The 16,197-nt window shown below is 48.1% G+C and overlaps 1 protein-coding gene and 1 long non-coding RNA gene across 2 annotated transcripts in view; one reads left to right on the top strand and one right to left on the bottom strand.

Moving 5' to 3' along the window:
- Positions 1-16,197, top strand: part of Alpk2 (alpha-kinase 2) — a 115,987-nt gene that overhangs the window by 57,650 nt on the left and 42,140 nt on the right. Inside the window, exon 4 of the mRNA XM_039097413.2 lies at positions 11,947-15,238. Coding sequence (XP_038953341.2) covers positions 11,947-15,238 — 3,292 coding nt within the window. The remainder of the gene's footprint in view (positions 1-11,946; positions 15,239-16,197) is intronic.
- On the bottom strand, positions 951-10,893 carry LOC134483042 (uncharacterized). Its single transcript, XR_010059866.1, has 3 exons — positions 10,725-10,893; positions 4,210-4,359; positions 951-1,240 (listed from the first exon to the last, which is right to left on the bottom strand). It is a non-coding gene; the product is annotated as an uncharacterized LOC134483042 (long non-coding RNA).

Raw genomic sequence — 16,197 nt, 5'->3', positions numbered from 1 at the left:
AGAGAGAGACAAAGAACAGAGAGAGAATTCGTGACTGAGCGAGCACAGCCTGAAAGCCAAGCCTTGCCTCTTTTGTCAGCAAAGAAATCCTGGGCTCAGGTCAGACTAGTCATGTTCTCCCACGGGGACTCATTCTCCAGAACCTACCACGTGTCCCGCACCAAGCTTTGTCCTCCTTCCCCAGGGTCTTCCTGGCCTAAGAACTTCCTCTGCTAGGGAGAGCTACCTCAAAATCTCACTGGTTCATCACTGCCTGCTCAGGACATGCCATGCTGTGACTGTTCTGAGGAGACACAGTGTTCGTCAGAAAAACCACACCGGAGGACATGACTCTCTTGTTGACCTAACAAAGGAGACGACACATGGACTGCTTGAAGCTCAAGCCTGCAAGCTCTTCTCGGGGGTCAGGCTACCTACCTAATATTTGTGTTTGCGTTCAGATTTTCCAAGTGCCGAATGCCGTCTGCACTGTACACTTTGAAGCCCACGCTGAGTAGGCAAAGCACACGCATAGTAACTGTGACAACTACTTCCTGTTTCTGAAGTTTACAAGAATTTGCCTTGGACTAGGTATTAGGGGAGTACGGTAACAGTCACTACCTCGGTTTTGATTTTGCTCAGACTCAAGAAACTGTAAAAAGGTATTGATTTGGAAACATTCTCCTCGAACTAGAATAAGAGTTAGGTTTTTTTTTTCCACTTGTTATCCAATGTCTTATCTGCAATGAAGTTTTGACCTGTGGGAAGTAAACACTACTATTTTACTCACCCAGGCTAGGTAGCCTATAGCTAGGATCCGTTCTGAGACTCTGTGTGGGCCAAGGAGGTCTGAAGCCCTCTGAGAGAGCACAGGGCTATCTCATGAAAGTCAAAGTTTCTGACAAACCGTGACTTGCCTGGGCTTTTCAAAGCAGTCTGCACCTCCACAAAGAGTAAACAAAACTGGGGTCCCTGGCCATTGGTCTTTTATTCTGCAACAGTGATAATGTTTACAACCTCTGGACCTGCAGCCTCTAGAACACAGCAGGGCCAGCATTAAGCTCAAATAGTGTAGATTAGCGACGAGCTGAGGCTGCAGACACAAGCAGGAAGGAGGAGCAGAGGTGACAGGCAGAACTGAAGTCATGAGATGCGTGCCTGGTACTCACTCCTGTTGTAGCCCCGAGGCTTTTGTCTACACAGCTCTGGGCTCAGTTGCTCATCCTTGGATGGGTCTATGTATGGTAACGTGTCACATCCCCTGTAGTTGCAAAAGTAGATTAGCAAATTCTGGTTCATTTTGTTGTCTGCCTCCCAGCAGGGTTCAGGGGACCAAAACTGCTGTCACCAAGAGGAAAAATAGACTCAGAGATCATATGGATCTTTCCATGTGTCAGCGGGTCCAGGACCAGACATGGGGTTCTGAGCTCCAATCCTTTTTCCATTGCCTGATTCCACTCCCCTATCACCTCTTCATCGAGTCCCAATCCCTTCCCGACAGAAGAAAAAGAGAGCGAACACAGATTCTGACTATTCAGAGGTGCCGAGTGGAGTTTGCACAATCTTCCTCCGTGATTGCATGCACTGCTTTGAGGAAGGCGCTCTCTCTCTCTCTCCTCTCTCTCTCTCTCTCTCTCTCTCTCTTTCTCTCTCTGTCTGTCTGTCTCTCTCTCTCTCTGACTCTTTGTCTCTCTCTCTCTGGCTCTCTGTCTCTCTGTCTGTCTCTGTCTGTCTCTGTCTCTCTGTCTCTGTCTCTGTCTCTCTGTCTCTCTCTGTCTCTCTGTCTCTGTCTCTCTGTTTCTGTCTCTCTGTCTCTCTGTCTCTCCCTCTCCCTCTCCCTCTCCCTCTCCCTCTCTCTCTCCCTCTCCCTCTCCCTCTCCCTTTCTCCAAGACAGAATTTCATTGTGTAGCCCTGGCTGTCTTGGAACTCAATCTGTAGACCAGGGTGTTCTTGAACTCAGAGATCCACCCGCCTTTGCCTCCTGAGTGCTAGCATTAAAGTGTAAGCCACACTGCCCAGTTCCTCTTACCTTATAGTGAATTCCAGATGCACGATCATCAAGAAAGAAGGTTTTTCTTTTCTCTCATTCTCTCATGTACATGTACATGCGTGTGTGCATTTCAAATGTGTATGAGTCCACGTATGTGTAGATGTGCATGTCCATGTGTAGTCAAGTATGGAGGCCAGACACTGACGCTGTGTGTCTCTCTCAATCACTCCATTTTATTTACCAAAACAGAGTTTCTCCCTGAACCCAGACCTCACCAAATTGGATAATGGCCATCTCGCTCCTGAGATCCCCTGTCTCTCTGCTTTCCAAATTCTGGGATTGTAGGCAAGACTTAGTGCTCACTTGTCTTTTATGTGGGTGATGGGGATTTGAACTCAGGGCCTCACACTTTCTTTTTCTTTTTCTTTTTTTTTTAAGATTTATTTTATTTATTATATATCTAAGTACACTGTAGCTGTCTTCAGATACACCAGAAGAGGGCATCAGATCTCTTTACAGATGGTTGTGAGCCACCATGTGGTTGTTGGGAATTGAACTCATGACCTCTGGAAGAGCAGTTGGGTGCTCTTAACCACTGAGCCATCTCTCCAGCCCAGGGCCTCTCACTTTCATGAGCACACTATATTCACCACACCAGCCCTAAGAGATGATTTCCAGACCCATCTTAAGTGAGATGGCCACTCAGTAGGTCATCATCTCTGTTGGGAAAAAGTGTATGTGTCTCCTGACAATCCACATCCCAAAGCCTTCAACTCCTATCTTAGGTACCATTTTTATTAGCATCACCTGGATTTAAGGCACTTAGCAGAGAGCCTGAACGTGTTGAGGGCTACACAGAGCTTAGTGATCAGCAGCGCAAGTGGTCCCAACGCCACTCACATATCCTGTAGGAAGCACAGTAAACACAGAAAGCTGCTGGCTTGTGCTCCAGTCCCTCATGTCCACACTCCATTAACAGGTAAAGACACTACTGTGGGGACATGGATGTGAGTCATGGAAACTCTATCCTCTCCCAGTAAGAGATCAGATTGGTATTTCACAAACTGTAACTTTCCCAAGAAGTCCAGACAGTAGTAAACACCAGTTGGCTGCAACTTTGCTTCTCTGGGGGAGAGGAGTAAAGAGCCATGGAAAGGACAGCAGTGTTTGGGCTCTGGTTTCAGGACTGAGGGGTTTTGACAGCATCACATAAGATAGTGGCCTCCACTCCTCTGTGTACTACTTCAGCATTTGAGCCTTTAAGGGTAGCCTCTTTCTGGGCAAACGGGCAACACCTAAAAATAAACTCAAGGTCCTGAAACATTCTGGTTTGCCTTTAAGCTTTCTTTGGCTAGGGACCGGACTCTCTATTTTCAGTTCTGCAACCCTGGGTGGTATGGATTTGATCTATCATATGACAAATGGCCTAATGACACTGAGCCAGTCATGAGGCCACGGTAGCCTGGTTATGGTGGGGGGGATTGGGGACAGTCTCATTTAGCGATTCCTGGAACCACTGGAGAAATAGATGGTGTGTAGACACCCCTGGAGGACAAAGTGCTATTTGGGCCTTGTCTAGGTAAGGACAGAACAGAAAAAGCACACTAAGAAAATGAAAGAGGAGTCGGGGGGGACCATCACCGCATGGTAGGACATGCTGGCACCTCACGGTGTGGTCTGGGTTAGAGCAAGTGCCCAAGGGGCTTGGTTCTCTGGCCCTGTGAGGTGTATCTGACTTTCAGAACCATGATGATCCACCTTCTCATGTTTCTCCATTCCTCCTTTCTGACTCTACCTCAAGTTCACCTTGCCTTGGGCCCTTTTGATCCCTTGGCATTTCTACCAGGCCCTTGAGTTCCCTTCCTGGGAGCCACACCCCTTGCCCTTTGTGACTCTATCCTTCCAGCTAATCTCTACCAGGGGCTGCCCGGAACCTCAGGAGTGACTCTCACATGCTGTCTTCATCCCTCCATAAAATATCATCCCCGCACTCACCAGGAGGCTTTAGTTGTTAACAGAATAATAGCGACCTAATCTAAGAACCCTTGTTTATCACAAGAGGTCCAGGAGCAAATGGTATTCATGTTGCTCAAGTCTGGAACCCCCAAGTTCTTTCTTCTTGCCCCACATGACTGTCATCGCTTTTCCTTCTGGTCACCCCATGACTGGAATTCGACAGCTGTGGCGATACATTTCACATTTTAAGTAGAGAAAGGAGAGGAGGAAACAAGGTTCCTACCTGAGTTTGTTACGGTTGTGGTTTAGATGTGTCCCCCAAAAGTTCACAACTTGGAAAGTTGATCCTCCAATTCATCTGTTGGTATATTTGGAGATGGGGCCTTTGGAAAGTAATTATAATGGCTGAGCTCTTGAGAATGCACATTCGTGGCTTGAAGAAAGTAGAAAGAGATATGCTTGCTGCGTTTCAATAATGTGATGCCCTCTGCCATATTACAATGCACAAGAAATGTCTCGTTAGATTCTGGGTAGATGCCGGTACCACACATTCTTGATCTCCCCTGACTTCAGAACCAGAAGCCAATGAGCTTCTTCATAAAGGACCAGTCCTAAGTATTTTTTATGGCCATAGATAACAGGCTAACATTAGACTTTACACAAGGAAAATATAACCTTTGCAGAAGCCCTTTGTGAGATTCTCCACAAATCTAGTTAGACAGACTGTCTGACCCCTTGGTCCTGTCTGGCAATGTGGGAGTCTGGGGGTGGTGGTGGTATATGACTTCACTGTCTGCCTCCAGTTGGAAGTAGCAAGAGAGAAAGGGATTGTGGGCACTGTAATGTCAGTCAGCTGTAGTTACCATCCCTGCCACTGATCCAGACAGAAGAGCCTTACAAGTGCAGGGAAGTGTGAAGGAATGTTCTCAGAATAGATGAATACATATATGTAGCACACCAGCACTGCCCCTGCTTTTGCACTGTAGGAATCGTGTCACTGGAGGAGAGTTCAAAGCTCAGTCCATGCTGTCCCATCCAGTTTGCCGTTAGCACAACCCGCCAAGAGACACTGTCTTTTCCTGTCCATCTCTTGTGTCTCTGGTTTATAAGCTATTTGAGAGTGGGGATCTTACCTCCTACATTCTGTTGTTAGATTAGCAATTGCCCTTTGCTGTCATCCAGGACAGAGCTGTTAATGAGGGGTAACATATCCTCGAACATCTCGGTGTGGACAGAGAGGCATCTCGGTGTGGACAGAGAGCTGTCCCATGAGACCCACAGCAGGTTTACTTAGGAGTCAATGTTTGGGTGCCTCGAACAAGGGGAAACAATGTGTTTGTGAAGAGTTTCCCAAGGAGAAAGTTATTTCTGCTTTCAAAAAGGGGGTTGAAAGTGTTTCTAATTTTAGTTTACTGTTCTTCTCTCCTTATATGGAGTCAACTGTTCGTTCATTCAGCAACACTGCTTAAGTACCTTCTGTAGGTGAGGTGCGGCTCTGGAGATTCAGAAATGGCTAGTAAGAGTCCATGCCCTTCCCTGTGGAGAGGAAGACAAATCTGCCATGTTTCATGTAAAAAGGATCTTTGTGGTGTCTAAGTGTCTTGGAACTCAGAAGCTCTGGTTTATATAAGGGAAATATCCAGTCTTTGATATAGTTCAGCTTGTTTTAGCTCTGTAATAAGAAAACCTGGGTTTATCCAGGCATGCTGGTCCGCACCTGTAATCTCAACTCTTGGGAGGCAGAGACAGGAGGATTTAGGAGTTTAAGGTCCTCTTCAGCAATATTTCAAGGCCAAAGTCAGCCTGGATGTCAAGAGATTCTGTATCAAAGCAAGAAAGCAAAAGAAAAGAGGGAAGAAGAGAGGGAAAGGGATGTCAGGAGAGGTAACAGCAGGAGAGGAGAGGAGACTGGAGGGGGAAGGGAGAGTAGGACGGGATGAGAGGGGAGAACAAGAGAGGAGAGAAGGGGGAGGGGAGGGTAGGAGAGAGGAGAGGAGAAAGGAAAGCTTTTGGAGAGGGAAGATGAAGCATGTGTAAGGTTCTGGATTTGATCGCTATCACTGAAGGAGAAACAGCTGGGTTGGAGAGGGCTCCGATACACACGGCTTTAGATCAGGCTACATAATTGTCTCTGGGACCCCAGGGGGAGCTTTGTGACCCCTGAACATTGCTGAGCTCACCTGTCAGTCCCAGGACCTCTCAGCTCTGAGTGTATCCTTCATTATATGGTCCATGGTGGTGAAATTCCATCAGCCTCCTTTTGCGTGAGCACAGTGTTAGCCTTGCTCAGCAGAGACGGGGCAGTTGAGGAAGGAGGGGATGCCTACTGTTCTACGTGAGTGGTTAGAGATGGTGTGGGTGTGGTCATCATGGAGTCTGTCTAGCTATGGATATGAGCCCAGTACTTGATTCATTCACAACCGAGATTGGCCTACTGATGACCTCCTAAAGCCTGCTCTGTTTAGGAGTTGAGGCTCTAAATGGTCCATCCAAAAGTCCTCATGTCTGTGACAACACAGAGTGCCCCCAGGACTCATATGCATGTGTGTGTGTGTGTGTGTGTGTGTGTGTGTGTGTGTGTGTGTGTGTGTGTGTGTAGCCTCTATGTTACACAGGGAAACTGATCCTCTGAAGACTCCCCACCTGCCACACATGGCCCCATGCAGTCTGAGGCCTCAGTCTCCGCCCTCACCAGTGCTTGGACACCAGCGCATCACTGCATGTGATCCCTGGTCCCCACCTGAACTCAGAAGACATTTTTGTTGGTTGCCTAGCAATTCCATTGCAGCTCTGGCCTGACTGATCCAGTGAACTTCTGTGTTATCTGACGGCCCAGCCATCTCCATCTTGGCCTGACTCCCATTCAAGCTTGTCCTCTGTCACTTCCTTCTGTCTTCCATCCCACCTAAGAGCCCTTTGGACCATACTTCCCCTCTGGGGCCCACTGTGTGGTGCTAGCTCCTGATGGCGGTCAAGCTGCTCACCCACCAGTTAAAAGAGGCAGTAGCATCTCTCACATTCATTTTTGGATCAAGGGAGGAGGCCTTTGTAAGGCCCGGGGCTCTGTTCACCAGCGCTGTTCCATTTCCTCTCTGCTTCATCTGCCTTTTTCTCTCTCTCTCACTCAGAACAAGGGGAACTGATGTCAGTGTCTTCTGGGTATTTGGCAACCTGCCATGCACTGACAGGATGGTGCTGACGTGCATGTGGTTAGCCTTAGAGGTGGAGACAGTGGGTCAGAGTGGCTCCAGTGGTTCCCCGGGGTCTGTGTAGCATAGTGGATTAAGCTAGGGCTAACTCAGGTTGCTAGGCATCGTGTCTACATAACAGTGACGGCGAGCTTCTTCCTACAGCCATAAACACTCTTCATTTGCACCCAAGTGAGAGCAAGTTTATTTCACGACAACCCCTCCCTCTCTACCTCAGAGTGTCTCTCGACAATGGTGCAGCCAGCAGCAGACATCTGTTTGCTGGACCTCTTCCGACACGACCCAACTAGGAAAGGTCTGACCCCCTGGGAGGCATGAACCTCTGGTCCTCCTCTCTGAGAACTGGTCTCTGAATGAGATGGCCCGTCTTTCTCTCTAAGCTGATACTATATGCCTTACAAGACACTGGGAGTGAGATGTTAAGGTTCCCCTCTGAGGGGCTAGAGAGATGATGGCTCAGGCGTTAAGAGCACTGGCTTCTGCTCTTCCAGAAGAACTTGTGTTCAATTCCCAGCACCCTAATGGCAGCCCACAGCTGTCTGTAACTCCAGATCCAGGGGATCGGACACCTTCGCACAGACATGCACACAGATAAAACCCCAATGCACATAAAAATGTAAAAATATTCATTTTGTATAATAAATATTTACTAAAATAATAATATTAAACATATTTTATAAAATGTATTTTATATAAAAATATATGTATAATATATAGTGTATATATTCCAATCTGAGAAGAACCTTGTGAGTTCCTGCCTCCTTCACAGCAGGTCTGCACAGCCAGACACAGTTCAAGATGCCCACTGCTCTGCTGAGACGCTCACCATCAGAAAGTGGAGAAATCCTTACAGGACTTCACATCAGATCCCATCGAGTAGTTTGCTGAAGCCCAGACACATGTGTCCATTAAGGTTTTCCAGGTGCTTAGAACATCTGGGTTCCGTGGGTGCCCACCGCACGCTCCCCAAAGGATGAGTTTACTCAAAGTCTCGCCTTGTGTCATCCTACCTGCTGCTTTGCTAGAGCAGGGGCATTAAAGTGAGATTTTAAAAAAGATGTTTAAAATGAACTTATTCATTTCATTAATTTCACACATGTCTGAACCATGTGTGTGCAGATACTTGCAGAGGCCAAAAGAAGGAGTTAGATCCCCTGGAATTAGAGTTGCAGGTGACTGAGACCCACCTGATATGGATGCTGGGTCCTCTACAAGAGCAGTGAGCACTCTTAGCTGGTTGCCTAAGGTTTATTTTTGTTTATGTATATGTGTTTATTTACACGTGTGTGTGTGTGTGTGTGTGTGTGTGTGTGTGTGTGTGTGTGTGTGTGTGGTGAAGAGGGCACCGGATACCTTGGAGCTGGAGTTCCAGTCCATTGTGAACCCTCTGACAGGGGAGCTGGGAACTGAACTTGGGGTCCTCTGGAAGTGCTCTAAACCACTGAACTCTATTCCGTCCCGGTGGGATTTTATTTTAAAAGCAGGATAGGGAAGGAGTGAGTAGTTCATTGCCATAGGACTAACTACTTTAAACACCTAAAGTGTGCCGTAACACAGGTTATGATCAGAGCCGTGTGAACTGGAATAGCCCTGTCTCATTCTCTAAGACATCAGTTTGTTCATGCAGTCCTGAGGATCGAACCCCTGGCCTCACCACATTCTATCCAGGCTATCTTTGACCTTTTGTTTTAAGTAGAGCTCACTAAGTCGCCCAGGTCTTAACCTCACTAGGTAGCCTACGCTGGTGCTGGACTTGTGATCTTTCTGCCCCAGTCCCCCTTCGTAGCTTGGACGTAGGCCTGCTCCAGCAGGTCAGATCTACATGTCAGGTTCATTTTAGAGCAAGCCCATTGCATTGTCGATGTAGTCATCGTGCAGGTGGGGGCAGGAATAAATAACCCATCTAAACGGAGCCCTTTGGAAAAAATGGCAGGGTGTCGGGCAATGAATTCATTCCCCACACAGCAGCTACTTCTAGAATGTCCCTTGGGACCAATGATATTGTGATAGCAGACCTTAAAATAAAGGACTGGTGGTGGGTGAGGCATGGGTAGGACATGGAGGTGGCCCATGGGTTGGGGATGTGGGTCAGGGACATGGAGGAAGATGGATGAGGAGACGTGGGTGAGAAAGGACATGGGTGGAGGGGAACAGGAGTCGGGAAGATGTGTGTGGGAAGGGACATGGGTGGGTGGGCATATGGGTCACAGGAGTTGAGGCAGAATAGAGTCCTGAGAGCAGAAGTGTGGTATTTTCACCGGGCAGTCTCTAAAGTTCTCATCCCTGGCCAGAAGCTGCCACACTTTCTGTGCATAATAATTTGGTAGTTTATGTCACAGCTCTTCATAAAAATCTGAATCAAAGGGGTGTGTGAAAAGAATACTCTCCACATATTTGAGGGTACTCGGGCCCAGGGAGAAAAGCACCCCAGTGGGGTTGGGGACCAAGACTGCTTGTAGCTATTTCACAAGTATTTCATCTGTTGTGAGACTTTCGCATACTTTAGAAAAGCCTTGCTTCTCGCTTCCCCTATGTTATTTTTTGTTCTTTCAAATTTCTGTCTTAATACGATAATTTTTATAAAAGGATTTAGAAAAAAAGAGCAAATACATCCTTCAGCGTACCCTATCTACCAATGTGTATACAACTGACAGAAGCAGGAATAGCTTTCTTTTTAGAACCATCAGTATTTGAACAGACGATGCCTGTGGTTGGAGCCTCCTGGCCCACCGTTTTCCCTCTCTGCAATAGACTGGCATGTGGCTCAATCTGGCCTCGAGCTCTTTACGTAGCAGAGAATGGCCTTGAGGTCCTGATCCTTCTGACTCCATCTAAAAATTCAGGAATTACAGGTGTTTACCAGCACACCTGGTTAGAAGACTCCCTTAGAACAAGGCTGTCCCGAAATTCAAAGCAAAGCTCTTGCAAGGTTGGAGTTTCATAGGGGACCTCCAGTGACTGTCCCCTCAGCTGGTACACACTCCATTTACTTACTCTCTCTTTCAACAAGTACTTACTGAACGCTTACTGTGTGCTTATTACCACACTATACCTTGAACATGCGTAAAATGGGCACCCCCTAAAGACAAGCTGTCACCTGTCACATCTCCCTCGCCTGGAACCCTTCTTAATTTGTTGGAGGAGCTCAGTGACTATTGATTGGATCAGTACACTGTCTTTGTCTGTATGGAGTTCATATTAAATTTCTTCTTATTCGGTTTGTACTTTCATGCCAATGAAATCCAAGTTCAGTGGACAGGAGGGACACTTAAAAGAGGCAGAAATGACTGGCGGGCAGCAAGCATTCTGGGAGCATGCGGATATGTCGTAGGTGACCTTGGTCCCACTTCCTGCTGGCAGTGGGTGCAGGAATCAACCCTGAGGTAGAAGATCTGTCCTCATATGGGATTTGTGGAGACAAGACTCTGGACTGGCCCTTCCCATGGGAATGAGCATTTCCGGTCCATCTTGTTATCGGCTGGAATAGTGATGGCAACCTCCTTAGCTCTCTGTCCCCTGTGCACTGGGCTAGGACTCTACAGAACGAGAATCCTGGGGTCAAAGATGGTGTGGCTTCCCAAAGAATTACCTCTGCTCTTCTTGGCTGAACATGGTTTCATTTTGCTTTGGAACAGCTGCTGGATAAAAGTTTCAAGAGACAAGAAGACAGTCAAGGAGTTTTCTTTCCCCTTAAATACTACCCAACATCACCCAGCAGTCAGTGCTGAGATGGGCTCAGGGTAGGGTTTCTCCCTCCCCCTCTCTTCTTGCCTCCCTCCCCTCCCTCCTTCATTCTCTTCCCTTCCTTTTCTCTAAGCAACATAACCATCTCCTACTTCTTGGGAAGGTGGCTTCTTGCCTGAGAGTCTCATTGAAAAATCCAGAATTTTTTACCTGTTCTGAGTCAGAAATGACTGGCAGTGCTGGTGGTCAGTTCAATTTCTCTTACTCCATTGGAGACAGGCTTGAAAGATAGGCCTGTTTCTGCTCTTTTCCGGCTTTGTTCTCTGAAGTTTAGGGGGGAAAGAAGGGATTCTACACTTAGAGTATCTAGAAGGAGAAAATATTTTTCTCACCTTCGTGTGTGTGTGTGTGTGTGTGTGTGTGTGTGTGTGTGTGTGTGTGTGTAATTTATTTATTTGAAATTTTACTATGTTGCCTGGGTTAGTTTTGAACTCAGGCAAGCCTTGTACCTTGGCCCTGAGTGTTAACATAACAGGCATACACCACCATGTCTGACATATTCTCTCTCTCTCTCTCTCTCTCTCTCTCTCTCTCTCTCTCTCTCTCTCTCTCTGCCTTTTAGTGACATGATCAACCAGTAACTATAATATTTGGAGGGCAAAAGTTGCCCTTTGCCTCTTTGTAAGCAACATTGTACTCATTTGTCACGACAATGTAACAGTCATCAGTGTAGAGAGCTGTCCACAGGTCCTGCTGGGACTGATCTGTTTGGAATGGAGTTTACCATTCAGTTTGTTTCCATCTCTTTTCCTTGGAGAGAGGAGGGAAAATCATTAAATACATGAGGATTGCCAGGCGGCTTTTCGCATATAATGATGAGATTATGCATGAGTCCCCTGGAACACAGACTGATTTCAATTCACAGTGCCCCAGGAAGTGTCTAATAGCCAGTGTGAGTTTGGGGATTAATGTTCAGATTTCAGTCATTTCGACCATGGTCCTTGTCTCTTATTAAAGTTGTAAAGGATTAGCACCCCTGGGACTGCAGACAAGTCCTATTGTGGCCCCTCCCAGGAACAATTCTATTAATATCACTTTCCTTTTTTTTTTTCTACATGCAAATTCAGGAAACCATTGGGGAGAACAGTTATCTCGACCAGATGCCGGCCTTTTCCGTGCCCGCTGAGGAGGAGTCTACGTTCACCGGGGTCCAAACACATTTCGTCTCCAACTTGACTGAGATCGACAGGGGAAACTCATCATTGGCCCAGTACCTGGGGCTGGAGAGCTGTCCCCAAAGCCCCCAGCAGGAAAGCAGACAAAACAGAGAAGGTGACAGGCCTGGCGCTCTCTGGGCAGAATCAGCACAAGAACTGAGACCCCTAGAAGACAATGATGAAGAAGTGTCCCAGGCTCCAGCCTCAGTGGCTCTCCCTCAGGGTGATGGTACCCACTTCAGGGAGTCAGAGGCTCTCTCTGATGCTTTCTCCCAGCCTACTGCTCCCTCCCTCCCCTTGGAAAATGTGGACAGTGGGTCAAGGGGCAGAGAAGCTGCGTGTGTGATGGGGTGTTTTGAAGCTGGTGATCAAGAAACATGTTATGCTACCATGGATCTCCCTGTTGGAGCACCAGTTGATAAATATTTGCCTGAAGAAATTTGCCCCATGGACTTGGAGCTGACAGAAGGTCAAAGAGAAGTATGTGATTTATGTTCTCCTGACAAGATATTGGCTGTTCTACAAGCACAAGGTTCTGAGTCTCCACAGGCCACGTACAAGCACAGCGAGGATGGGAAGTCAGCCGAGGGCGCTCTTTTTCATAGTACCTTAGCCTGGGACACATCACCGGAGGCCAGAGAAGATGCTACGGGAGGGACAGCAGCTGATACGGGGAATTCTCCCTCCATCTTCTCTTCTACACTACTCTACAATGTAGGAGGGTTTGGGGAGATACAGGCCCCTTGTTCTGAAAATATCTCCTTTGTAAACAGTAACGAAGGAGGCTATGGAAGCTCCAATCTCAGCGTTCCGATTGCCATAGACACGCTTGCCAGCTACGGTTCCATCAGGGAGTGCTCAGAAGAGCAGTCAACAGAACCAGCTGCTAATGTTGACTGTCATCAGGTGACCAGAGAGACAGAGGGCATACTAACTGATGCCACCGAAGTCCACAAAATCAAATGCCGCACCGTTTCTGTTCCCCACATCAACGACTTTGTTGATGGTGCTGACCAGGTCTCGTGTGAGGCACAAGATGAAGAGAATTCCCCATCGCTCCCCGATGACCCGTTAAGTAGCTTCACAGGTGAAGCAACCAGGGAGACTCTTGTCCCAGCGCCCAGTGATGCAGGAACTCATGGCCACTTCTTACTGCCCGAGGGACAGGGTTTGTACCTCAGGCCTCTTCAGATTGATACCCAGCCTGGGTATGAGAGCCAGACTGTGGAGGGAGCCCACAGCGGAGGCCTTGAAGAGGACTTCCAAGAAAAGGGAAATGGGACAAAGCAATGCATCCGGCCACAGAGCACATCCCATCAGGGTTCTCTTTCTGCAAATGATTTCCAAGAAAGTTTGCCCTCCATACCTGCCATGCAACAGGAGGTCAACGTGGAACCCTTCGAGCACTCCCCAGCAGATTCCGGGGAAGAAACTGAGTGTAGCTCAGACCAGAGGACCAGTGTTTCTGTGTTGGCTGAGAAGACCATGGGAGAAGGCAGTCCTTTGGTAAGCAGTGTCCCAGCTCTCCCTGACATCCTCCTTGGAGAGAAAGATGGCATTGGACTAGGAAGTTGGTCTGTGGGCAGCAAAGTGAAGATCATAACTCTAGAAGCTCCTGTTTTTGAAATCTGGCCCCCAGAACTAGTGACGCATTCTGGGTACAAGGAGGCAGAAGTTGGTCTCACGGCACCTGGAAGGAGCTGGGCTCTGTCTGACATCCTCAGAGCAGGCACCAGGCCCGAGCCAGGAGCCTTGGGAGTAACAACATGGGTTCCCAGCCCCAAAGCCGATGCCATTATGGCCCTTGGAAATAACAGGGACATCTGCGAAGATGCTGCACCAGACAGACAAGCGTACTGCAACAGTCAGACTTCCCAGTGTCTGGGCCAACCCCGACTCCTGGAGTCATCTGTTGACCCTGTTGAGGAGAAGGAGTTAAATGTCACGGACTCTCCATCAGAGACTTCCAGAACTGGAGAGGTGGAAATGGCTGAGACAACGGATGAGGAACAGGGGGGAAGGCAGCACAAGCTGCCGCACCCCACCGTTGCTAACCAGTCTGTGAACTTCCCTAGGATCCTGGAATCCTCTGTGGACCCCATTGATGACAGGGGTGGGAAGCCAGAGCCCTCTGACTCCAACATAGAAGCAAGTGAATCCACCACTGGAAACATGTGTCAGAGGGTAGACATCCAAACTGCTCACCTACGGGTCCCACATCCCCAGGACAATGGGGAAATCATTCCAAACGAAAACACAACCAACCAAACTCATGTAGACAGAGAGCGAGCAGATGCCAAAGCCAGTCAGCATAATGCAGCAAAAGACGCTATTTGGCAAGGCCAGTGCCCCGGTGAAGAGAGACAAGGGATTCCAAGTGTGTGCACCGTGAGCCCAACACAAGATGGTGGTGACAGAAGCCTAGGAGAAGCTGGGCAAAGGGGAAAGGACGAGACTGAGGTCACTTCCCCCATGTCTCCCCTTTCTAACTGTCCTGCAGGAATGACGTACACATCTGTCACGGCTGAGACCAGTAACTCCACAGGCCACATTTATGGCGGATCTGAGCCCAGAACCCATCAACGTGTAATTCCTGTGAAGAGGGAAAAAGGAACCATCGAGAACAAGTGTGGGAAACATGTGCCCTCTTCAAATGATCTCATGGACACACTCTGCACTTCATCTCCCAAAGGAAATGTCACACGCTCGCCAACGAGCCCTCGCGCAGAGGAACTGAAATCAGAGGAGCTTCAAATTGCGGAAACCAAACCCCTAAACTCATCTGACCCCCGAACAATGACCTTGGCTTTCATTTCAGGAGAACATGAGTCAGAGAAAGACCCTGAAAGCTTGTTACTTAAGGACCTGTGTCAAAAGGGCTCTACCCTGGAGAGCGGGAAAAAGTCCAGAGAGGAACAGCAGAGGCCTGTGGTGGCCAACATCAGCAAGGCACCCGGGGCCCAATCAGCAATAGCTGGGTCAGAGGAGGGCAAAAAACAAGAGGCTTCAGGGAGTGGACACTTGGCTGCAGGGATAAAGAAGAAAATTCTATCCAGGGTGGCAGCCCTGAGGCTGAGGCTAGAGGAAAAGGAACGTGTGAAGAACTCCACTCTGAGGAAGGCACCTAAGTTTGAACGGTCCTTGTCCCGCACTGATGAGAAAAGAGACCCCAGAAGGGCCCCTTGCAAAGCTGAAGGGAAAGGTGAGGTTCCAGTGCTTTTAGCACTGTTGAGGGGCACAAAACTCCTGCGTCCCTTCCAGTCCTGGTCAGTTCAGGTGAGCATCAGGTGGGTGCAAATGCCAGGACTGCAGCCAGACGTCCCAAGGTTCTCAAACTTGAGCAGACACAGCTCACGCGGGTAAGCTTGTTCGAATGCAGGTTTCTAAGCACCACAGGAGTTTCTTGGGGCAGGGGGGAGGCATCCTCAAGAATCTGCGCTTGTACCCAGTTCCCAGGTAGCTTGGCACGATACACACACCTGAGGACCTCTTGCCACAGGTGCTCGATAGTGTGTTTGGTGGAGGGAGTTGGGTAAAGATGGCTTTCAGTTTAATTACCCTCTTTTATATAAAAAAAAACTCTAAAAGATGAGCGGAGTCACTGACGATGTGGAAAACCAAACTGACCACACGTGGAGTCAGGCACATAAAAAATATCTTGGCACGGTTTGAGACGTTCTTTAATTGTTGATCTCCCCCCTCCACACACTCCAAACCTTCATTAAGGGATCTTTTTTTTTCTTTCAATTCTAAGTGTGCAAAATTTCTTCCCAGAACCAGAACCTATTCAGGTTTTCAGTCCTTTAAAGCCTCAAAGACTTTGACATCCTTCCTTCTGTCTGGCTAACCTAACCGCTTCAGCCCTGATTCCCCCACAACCTCACAGAAGCTACATTCTCTTGGAATTATTCCTTCTTTTGCTGCCTGGCAGAAGTCTTGAGGGAAGACACAGGAAGCTGCTGGGACCCTTTGTCTGGAGAAGAAGGCTCTCACCCCACTGAGAAGGAGAGGAACTTTCTCCATTCTTTTTTTTTAATTTATTTATTTTTTATGTATGTTAGTATGCTGTAGCTGTCCTCAGACACACCAGAAGAGGCATCAGATCCTGTTGGAGATGGTTGTGAGCCACCATGTGGTTGCTAGGAATTGAACTCAGGGCCT

This window comes from Rattus norvegicus, chromosome 18 (genome assembly GCF_036323735.1).
Source record: "Rattus norvegicus strain BN/NHsdMcwi chromosome 18, GRCr8, whole genome shotgun sequence".
Classification (NCBI taxonomy): domain Eukaryota; kingdom Metazoa; phylum Chordata; class Mammalia; order Rodentia; family Muridae; genus Rattus; species Rattus norvegicus.
The sequence above is the reverse complement of the archived record's forward strand: the minus strand, read 5'-3'. Positions and strand labels throughout refer to the sequence as shown.